This window comes from Moschus berezovskii, chromosome 17 (assembly GCF_049115385.1).
Source record: "Moschus berezovskii isolate FMDL1 chromosome 17, NW_MosBer_1.0, whole genome shotgun sequence".
Taxonomy (NCBI): Eukaryota; Metazoa; Chordata; class Mammalia; order Artiodactyla; family Moschidae; genus Moschus; species Moschus berezovskii.
Window position 1 is genome coordinate 45225014 of NC_142476.1, and position 9568 is coordinate 45234581.

General features: G+C 59.4%; 1 protein-coding gene across 2 annotated transcripts in view; it reads right to left on the reverse strand.

The window, feature by feature from the left end:
* The window catches only part of PLEKHG5 (pleckstrin homology and RhoGEF domain containing G5), a 31564-nt gene extending 22261 nt beyond the window's left edge, over positions 1-9303 (reverse strand). The window contains exons 1-2 of one of the 2 annotated variants that reach the window (XM_055419444.2): positions 9203-9303; positions 8200-8276 (exon numbers count right to left, since the gene is read on the reverse strand). In XM_055419444.2, the coding sequence (XP_055275419.2) occupies positions 8200-8276; positions 9203-9206 (81 nt within the window). In that variant the 5' untranslated portion in view covers positions 9207-9303. Of the gene's footprint in view, positions 1-1958; positions 2269-8199; positions 8277-9202 lie in introns of those variants that run through there. The other variant, XM_055419447.2, reaches the window with a different exon arrangement.
* Positions 9304-9568: the final 265 nt, after the last annotated feature.

Genomic DNA, 9568 nt, shown 5'->3' on the forward strand with positions numbered 1-9568 from the left:
TTGCATCGAGTGGAGACCATCAGGACTGGGCCAGGACAGGTCACCAGAGGTCACTGGAGTGACCAGGTTCTGGCCACTCTGAATCATGCTCCTGCTTGGGTTCTCCATCCAGGGCTGGGGCTCCTCCTTGGAGGGCCAGGGCCCTGCTAACCCAGGGCCAAGAGTGCAGGGTCAAGGAACCTGTGGAGCAGGGGAGGAAAGGAGCCCTGCACAGGGAAGGGAGGAGGCCTTGGCAGGCTTCGAGGTTCCTATCTCCTCGCTAAATAGGGAGCTGAAATAGCCCATGAGCAGGCCCAAAAGGTCCCAGCCCCTGACTCCCTGAGGAGGGAGCCCCTCCCTAGCCCAGTCCCAGCTCCAGGCTCATGAGTCAGGACTGGCTTGTTGAAACTGATACCCAGAAACCAGATACCATGGCTGATGAATAATGGAGTCTCCAAGGCAGGAGCCCCCTGCCACTCCCGCCCTGCACCACCTCTCCAGCCCCAGAAAAGCAGAGGCCTGTGGGCATTCCCTTCCCCACAATGGGTTGGGGCCCCAGCCTGGTCTGCAGTGGGAGAGGGGAGGTCACAGGTCTGGGGCCAGCTCTGTGCTCTGTCCACAGGAGACTGGCCTGGAACCAGGAGTTGGGGCTCTCTGGCCAGGGGGACAACCCTGCCCAGGGGCTCCCTACCCAAGCTAAGCTCCCCTAAGAGGCTCCCAGCCCCGAGGCTCCATCTGGCACTTCGGAAATCCAGGGGTGGAGGCTGCATGCATGGGCACGTTAGCCAGGGAGGAGACAGCTCTGCCAGGCTGCTTTCCTCTCCAAACAGCCCATCTGGCTCCTCCCTTCCCCTAGGCCTGGGCCTCATTGCTTGTTCTCGGGTTCTGGGGTCCCCCTGGAGGCAGAGCCTGCTCTAAGGACCTGCCTTGTGCTGGGCAGATGGTAGGGGTGTACAGAACCTCTCCGCAGGCCAGCTCCATGCCACCAAGTCCAGAAGCCAGTGAGCCCTCTTCCTCCTCAGGGATCCAACCAGCTGGGACCGGTAGGTACTAGGTGGTAGGTACTAGGCGGAAAAGGAGAGGCTGTGTGGTCCATGAACTTTGCCCCCAGCCCAGAAGCCTGCACCTTCTCCAGGCACCTCTTATTTCAGAGCCACACAAAAGGCCCTTTGGGAGGGAATTGGGGAGAGGGCACAGGCCTGGGCTGCACACCTGCTTCAGGGGCCCACCTACCTACCTCCTGTCCTTCCCAACTGTGCAAAGAGGGCACTGGCCAGTTCTCTAGAATTCTCTATCTAGGGATGGCTGCTGGGTTCAAATGTGTGTCTGGATTCTGGCAAAGGAGCAGAGGAATAGTGAAACAAATCCTCCCAGAGCCCTCCAAGCCTGGGGGAAGGAACTAGAGGAATTGGTAGGGTCCGAGGCCCCTGGGCTTCCACTTCCTCAGTCTTTCATCAGAGCGGCCCAGGGTCTCTCCTGGCCTCTGGGTCTCCAGAAGACCCATGGGTCCTCTGGCTCGCTCTTTTCCCTTCTCCCTAGGGAGGACCAGGCCAGACCCAGGCGGCCCGAGGTGCAGACTCTCGCGCCCCCTGCCGGCATCGAGAGGACTTTCCGCTCGGACCGTCATGGACGCCCAGATGCGGCGAGGTCGCCGAAACCACCTAACCAAGCCCTCCAAATCCCCTTCGGAACCTCTCGCGGGCGGGGGCTCTACAGACTCCTCACGGCCATTTCTCCCAGCCGACCCCACCCTACAGTCATTGTGGGCGGGCGCTGGAGCCCATTCCATCCTCAAGTAAGTGGAAGCAGAGCCAGTGGCGCCCATCGACGGCCACCTGCAGGCCCAGGGCAGTGTGGGACTCTCGCCCTCCCCTCCCCCCGGTATCCCCCTCCCCCCGCCCCGGGCTTCTGTCCATTAATTCAGGGGGAGTCTTGGCTCCCGGACCCACCCCACCTCTGAACTTCCCCGTGAGACTCACCTAGGGACATGGGTCTCCTCCCCAGTGGCTAGGGCTCGGGTCAAGACTGCCAAAGCTCCGAGGGGCCTGTAGGGCGAGGGCCACCGGAACCGCGGGGCGGGCTCGGTCCGCTCTGCGCCGGCGGGGGCGCGGGTCGTAGGGGAATTACGGTAGGCCGGCGCGGGCGCTACCACCTGGGCGGGCCGGGACGTACCATCGGCGCACCCGGCTGGGCCGGGGAGGGGCTGCGCTCCCGGGAAGCCCCGGGCGCCCCGCCCCGCGGCCCAGGGGCTGGCTGGAGGGTCGGCCGGCGTTTGGGGGTAACCTAGGGTCCGGGCTGCGGACAGAGGTAAGGAAGTCGTTGTCACTGTCCCCAAGGGACAGACCTGCAGAAAGTTCAAAACCTGCAATCTTTGACCTGGGCTTAAAGAAAAAAGCTCGCCCTCCCGCCCCCGGCCAGGGCCAGCGGCAGGACGCTGCCCCCCTAGGGTCCAGAAGGAGGCACCCGCAGGCCCTGCCCGCCCCGGGAATCGCCCAAAGCCAGGCTGGCTTCCTCTGGATTCTGAACTGCGCCCTCCACGGCGCCTGAGAAACGGCCCGCCTAGCTCCGTGCCTCCCTCTTTTTTCCTGGCCCACGCCTAGTAGGTCTTGAAAGAGGGGCCCATACCGCCCTTCGGTGGTTCCTTAGCAGATTGAGTTCAGAATAACTCAGCGTTCTGGACTTGAGGTGGGGTTAGTGTCTGGGGATACCCCGCCCCAAGCACACCTACCCCCTTCCCTAGGGAGTCTGGCATGATGGGGCTGCTACCCCCCACTCCCAGCCTCCTGGTTCAGACCTACTTGCATTTTCCCAATTCTAGACCACCTCCATCAGGCCCCCTCCAGACTATGGGAGCCCCTTCCTAATGGGAGTCACCATCCTTGGCAGCGCTGACCTCCCTGGGGCTGGTCCACACCAGGGCAGCTCATCTTAGCCAGGTCGCACGTGGTGGGTCCTCTGTCCCGGCCTCTGGGGCACCCCAGACCTTCACCTTCTCCCCTCCAAATTATTTAGCTAAAGCCCCAAAGTTCCACTTGCACTGCTTCCCTGGTCTTGCCCCATTCTCCAGCCACACACTGGACTGCCCCAGATCTACAGCTGACCAGCATCTCTAAGAACCAGCTACCTCCAGAGATCCCAGAATCTGGCCATTCTCAAGGGTGCGTGGCCTTTACCTCTTACCACCAAAGCACTGCCCAGGAGAATAAGTGACTCCTTCTTCCATTATTCACCACATCCTGCCCATTCTTTCTCCACAAGGACCTCAGACCCACCCCTTCCTCTGCCCTGTGTCCACTGGTCTTCATCTGACAAGCCTTCCCCTAGACATAGACACCACCCCTTGCGACTCATCCCTGCCACCTCACAGCCCAATGTTAAGCTGGAAGGGAAGTCTGAGGTCATCAAATCCAGTCTTCACTCTCTGCTTAAATTGCCTCTAGCAATGGGGTGCTCACTACCTATGTATCAGAGAATGGCTTCAGCTGTTGGAGACTCTTACCTATACTGAACCAAAGTCTATCTCCCTGCCAGGGTCCTTGGGAACCCTGCAGAAAAACTCACCCTGCGCTCCTTTCCTCCTGACAGTTCATTAGAAATGGTAGGCTCTGAGGACAGACAGACCTGGTTGAGACAGACCCAGGCAAGTTATTTTCCCCTCTCTTTTTCTCAGTGTCCTGTCTCTGTGATGGAGATGGCGTATCCTGGCTGCACAGGGTGGGGGTGAGGACTAGATGAGGTCCCCGTGGAGAAGCACTGAATCATGGCCTGGCACACAGCAGGTGCTGAGAACACAGTGGCTGCTAGAACTGATGCCTTTAAGGATGATGCCCTGAGGGTCCCATCTCCAGGACAAACACCCCAAGTCTTCCATCCCCTCAAATGTGGTTCCCTAGGCCAATGTCAGCCCTTCTCTCTGTCCCCTTGTGACCTGAGGTGCCCTGTACAGACTTCCATCAGAATGCCCAGATCTAGGGGCTCTGCCCTGTGGTTAACTTCCAGGAGGGTAGGGACACCCACCGGGTCATCACCTGGCCCTTTGGGAGGGAGGGAGCAAACACTTCCTCTGGGTCCCCGACAGGACACCTGTCCTGGGGACAGGACAGCTGTGCAGTAACCATCCATCTGGCTGGGTGGGGTTGGTCAGGTCTAGGATGGAACCGAAGGTTGTCTCAGATCTCAGGGAGAGAAAGGAGGGCATGCTGGGAGCCTAGGGGTTTCTCTCCCCCTGCACACACGATAAACACATGATCACAACTAGCATCCTCTTGAACACCACAGCAAGCCACGCTCTCTGCTAAGCACTCCATAGGTGAGCCCTCTTAATTCTTGTCACAACTCCAGAAGCCTCAGCTTCCAGATGAGGAAACTGAGGCTCAGAGGTAGACTGACTTTCCCAGGGTCATGCAGTTGGAAAGGGGTAGGCTGTGACCCTGAAGTTCCCAGGTGTGGGTTACTCCATACATCTTTTGAAAATATATTATTCATTTAGTTATTTGGCTGTGACAGGTCTTGGTTGCGACACACAGGATCTTCAATCTTTACTGCAGCACGTGGGATCGTTAGCTGTGGCAAGCAAACTCTTAGTTGCGGCATGTGGGATCTAGTTCCCTGACCCGGGATGGAACTCGGGATCCCTGCATTGGGAGCGCAGAATCTTAGCCACTGGACCACCAGGAAGGTCCCCTACTCTTTACATCTTCCCCTTGGGGAAGTGTAGGGACACCACCTCCCTCTGTGGTCCCCAAGACAGGCGGTTCAGACACCTCACCTGGACCTCAGGATGCTCCCTGTTCAGCTGTGCCTACCTTTCCCCATCCCCTGAGCTCTGCTCACTCCTTCCATTCCCAATATCCGTCCCCATCCCCACTCAGCTATCTTCCATCTTAATAAGCCCTCATTTCTCTGGACACCAGCAGCCACCTCCAGGAAGCCCATCCTGGTTATTTCCATTCCCCCAGAGTGAACTCCAGGAACAGGAGGGAGGAGTGGGGTGGCTGATGTATTTCAAAAGCCCCAGCACCCAGGAGAGGCTCAAATAAAACCTCAAGGGTGGAGATGTCCATGGCAGTCCAGTGGTTAAGGCTCCATGCTGCCAATGCAGGGTGAACAAGTTCAATCCCTTGTTGGGGAACTAAGATCCTGCATGCCACACCCAGAATTAAATAAAAACAAAGATGTAACCAAACCAAACAAACAAACAAAAATCCTCGGACTTTCCTGGTGGCGTATTGGCTAAGAATCCACCTGCCAATGTAGGGGACATGAGTTCAATCCCTTCTCCGGGAAGAGTCCACAGGCAGAGGAGCAACTAAGCCTGTGCAAATAATTACTGAGCCGGTGTGCCACAACTGCTGAAGTCTGTGAGCCCTAGAACCCATGCTCTGCAAGGAGAGAAGCCACCGCAATGAGAAGCCCATGCACCGCAACAGAGTAGCCCTCCGCTCTCTGCAACTAGAGAAAGCCCACAAAAGCAATGAAGACCCAGTGCAGCCAAAGAACAAACACACACACACACACACAAAAACCCCTCAAGGGTGGGCCTGGAAGCAGAAGGGTCCAGCCCGGTTGAAAGGTCCTGCCCATCCCCAGGGCAGCCTGGGGAGCCAGTCTGACAAACCCAAGTCCTCACTTCTCTCCTCCTCCCTGGGAGCCTGGGGTCAGCTCCAGGAGGGCAGGACCTTTGTTCCCCGGAGATCTCCAGGCCTAGAACAGGGCCTGGCGCGCCAGGTGCTTCAGGCTGATTTGGTGAATGAATGAATGATGTCATCTCCTTCAAAATGCTAGTCACATCCTGCTAGCGGTTCCTAGAATGGCTGGGGAGGACAGTAAGAACGAGGCTCTCCATCTCATTCCAGGCTATGCTTGGCCAGTCATGCTGTGTGACGTGGGCTAGTTCTTTCATTTCTCTGAGCCTCAGTTTCCTGATGTTTCACATGGGAATGATAATAACGCTTTTCTTCTAAGGTTCTCACAAAAGTTCAGTGAAACAAGCATGAGGGGCTGACAACCTGCCTGGCACTTAAACATATTTGGTCACTGGTGGTTCTTATTTATCATCAACAATAGGATATTCTTTGCTCCTTTCTCACCAACCTGGGTTTCATTCACCTCTGACCTTCTGCTCCAGCCTGCTCCTACCCTTGGCAAGACCTGCCTCCTGCCCCTTATTTTCTGCCTCTGCACTTCTGCCTGTGGCAGCTCCCCCTTCCTGGACTGCCCTTGGCTTTTGCTCTGCCTGTCCACGTTTTCAGGCTTAGTGATAAAGAACTCGCCTGTCAGTGCAGGAGATGTAACAGACACGGGTTTTGATCCCTGGGTCAGGAAGATTCTCTGAGGGAGGAAATGGCAACCCACTCCAGTATTCCTGCCGGAAGAATCCCCATGGACGCCTGGGGACCAGGAGCCTGGTGGGCTATAGTCCATGGGGTCACAAAGAGTCAGACACGACTGAAGCAACTTAGCATGCAGGCATGTCCACGTTTTCACTCCCATCAGAGGTCACCTCCTCCAAGATGTCCTCCCTGACTAGACCCTCTGCCTCTGATCGCTCAGGCATCCTTGTGGCCCAAGTCTGAATCACCTGTCCCAAAGCGGGTGCCACCAGCGATAGAACTAGGGCTCTCCCCCTGCAGGCTGGGTGACGGTCTGCTGCTGATGCCAACGTCAGCGATGCTGACCTGCAGGCAGCCCACAGCTGGGCTGGAGTTGAGACCTGGAGGCTGCAGAAGGTCCTCAGGCACTCTGACACCAACTCTCATCTCATAGGCCTCACCCCTGCCCCTTCCTATGGCAGCCTGTGGGCCTGCCTGAGGAGCAGCTGTCCACAGAAGAGGTTGCGTCAGTGTGGCCTGCCCCCTTTGTCACCCCTCTGGGTCAGGCAGAGGCCCCAAGGCTTCACAGGCCCCTGGCGGGATGTAACTGAGGGTAACTGGGGCCAATTTGTTGCCAGGAGCCCCCATATGGGGGAGAGGCAGCCAGCCAACACCAGAGCCCTGATGCCAGGCACCATCCGTGCCAGCAGATTGCATCTGACATCACAGCCGCCCCCTTGCCGGTGACCACGGCAACTGGAAGCCTTCCCCTCCTCTCCCCACCCCCAGAACAGCCCTCCACATTCCTTCCAGCCATGGTCTTCCTGTACAGAATGTAAGCGGCTGTGTCCAGGTGGAAGGGTATAATGGGGCGGCATCTTTAATCTCCTGCAGCTGCAGAGCTGAGCTACAGTGGCTAGGAACAGGGCTCTGGCACCACACAGTCAGGGTTCTGGGTTCCAATCTCAGCTCTCCCACATCCTAGAGATGCGTTCTTAGGTGAGCTGCTACCTCTCCACTGTAAATGAGAATAATGACGGGACAGTTGTCAGAAGGCCAGAGGGAGGAGACAAAGAATCCTCAGGGCTCAGGGTGACACGGTGAGTTGTGGCAGTTACCACTACTGTCCCTCAAATGCATGCAGGGAGGGACCCAACCTGGGTTCCAACCCTGGCTGTCTCTCCTGAGCTGTGGGGCCTCGGCCAGGTCACAGGGCCTCTCTGAACCTTGGTATCTTCATCTAGAAAACAGGGCAATGACCCACGCCTTCCCAGCAGAGCTGCCACAAACAGCACATAAGGCACAGGGCAGCACAGACCAGGCAGAAGGCCCCCCATCATTTTTATCTGTATCCCTCTTGTTCTGTCCACTCCTAGCTCCCAAGTCCTGACACTCCAGGACCAGTGGGCCCCCTCTTCCCTTCCTCATCCCCAGGCCTGCAATCACTGTCACAAAGTCCCATGGTGTCCCTGACCCATGTCCAGGCCTGAAGAGTGGCCTGGTGGCCCAGGAAGAGTGCCCAGGGGCACTGGAACAGAACCTTGGTTGCAGGGTCGGGGGTGTCCCTGCTTGCTGATTCTCAGCTTCCTCATCAGTGACATTGAGCAGCAGGGCCTGTCACCTCAGGGCTCTAAGGACCGCAGGGCAAGAAAGGGCTTTGAGGCACCCCCGCTCTTGCTGCCCTCATAGAAGTCCCCCCCAACTCTGATCTTTCTGAACCAAGGTTAGCCCCTCTGCCTCCTAAACCAGCCATACTGCAGCCCTGCCCACCCCTGAACTCAGGCCACACTGTGGCCAGGCCAGCTGCACCCTTGCCAGGGCCCCATGTATTTCTGGGCCTGGATAGAGCGGGTGGTTAGCACCCTGCCCCCTCTGCCCCAGCAGCCCCCAAGCCCGCCAGCCTCCCTACCTTAGCAGCCCGGCCCTTGTCCATGCAGTCAGGGTTCTGACAACGCAGTCCCTTCTCTTCTTCCAGGCTCCGGTCTTCTGCAAAGGAGAGGAGAGGAGGATTACTAGTTGGGCGGGGCCCAGGGAGGGTGCGCCCCAGGCAGGGGCACCCTGGCTCCCCGGGGCCCAGGAGCCTCCCGACCGGAGGACGGGGTGGGGCAGTCTCCTCAATGCACCCTTCAAAGGAGGGCAGTGTCCCTTTCTCTTTTAAATGCCAACTTATCTGCACGGGAATCTGTGCGCAGAGCCCTTTTCTTGTTGCAGCTCCCTAGGGAAATTATCCAGATTCCAGGGGGAGAAAACATCTTTGGAAATGAGCTACTCCCTCTCTCTGTCCCACTGGTAGGGGGTGGGAAGGGGAAGGAGGGGGTGGATCAGTGACCTTGGGGCCCCAGGTTTCCTGAGGGATTCCTGCAAGACAGTGAAGGGAAGGGGGACTCCAAGGGTCCAAGATCCCTTCCTACTCCTGCCTTCCATATCGCAGCCTCTATGGATGGTCTCTCCTGCAAGAACCTGGAGTGGTCCCCTCACCCGCTGTCCATCTTTGACCCAGAACCTGGCCCCCTCCAAGCTGCCCCTCTTCCTGGGGTGCAGCAGCAGAGGGGACAGGGAAGAGGGGCAAAGAGGCTGCCCGCCCCGGCCAGCTTGCAGGGCCAGGGGAAGGGGTGACGAAGCGCGCCCCGACATGGGGACAGAGTTTGGACCCCCACAGCCCTGATTCTGAGACCGGCGTCTACCTCCCATCTCGAGCAGGCCTTCCCCAGAGGAGGGGGCGGGCTGAGCCTCCGCCTGCCGAGGGGAAGGAGCCGGTCCTGCCCTGCCCTTGATTCCCCCCCTACCCCCACCAACTCCCCGGCCGGCCCTCGATGCCCCTCGCCAACGCCCCTCCCCGAGGCGGCGCGGAGGCAGCCAGGCCAACCGGCCTGCATGGCGGGGCCGGCCCGGGCCGGGGGCCCCGCACTCACCCATAGAGGAGGCGTGGGGCGGCCGGGAACGCGGGAGGGGCTGGGGGCGCTGCGGGTCGGCGCGGGAGGCGAGCGCGACGGAGGTGGGGGGGCGGGCGCCGGCCGGGTGCCTGGGGAGAGGCCGGAGCGCTGCGGCTGCGGGACCCTCGGCGGTGAGAGGCGGGGCGGGGCAGGTGGGCGGTGGGAGGAGCGGAGTGGCGGCCCCGCCTTCGGGGCGGGACTCTGCGCCCCGCCCCCCGCGCCCCTCCGCCAGGCGCCCCGCTGGGCAGAGCCTGCACCCGGCGGCGCAGGGCATCAGCCGGGAGGACGCGGCGCACCCTCCCCCACTCTCTGAAAAGTCGTGGATGTAACTAAACGCCATCCCTC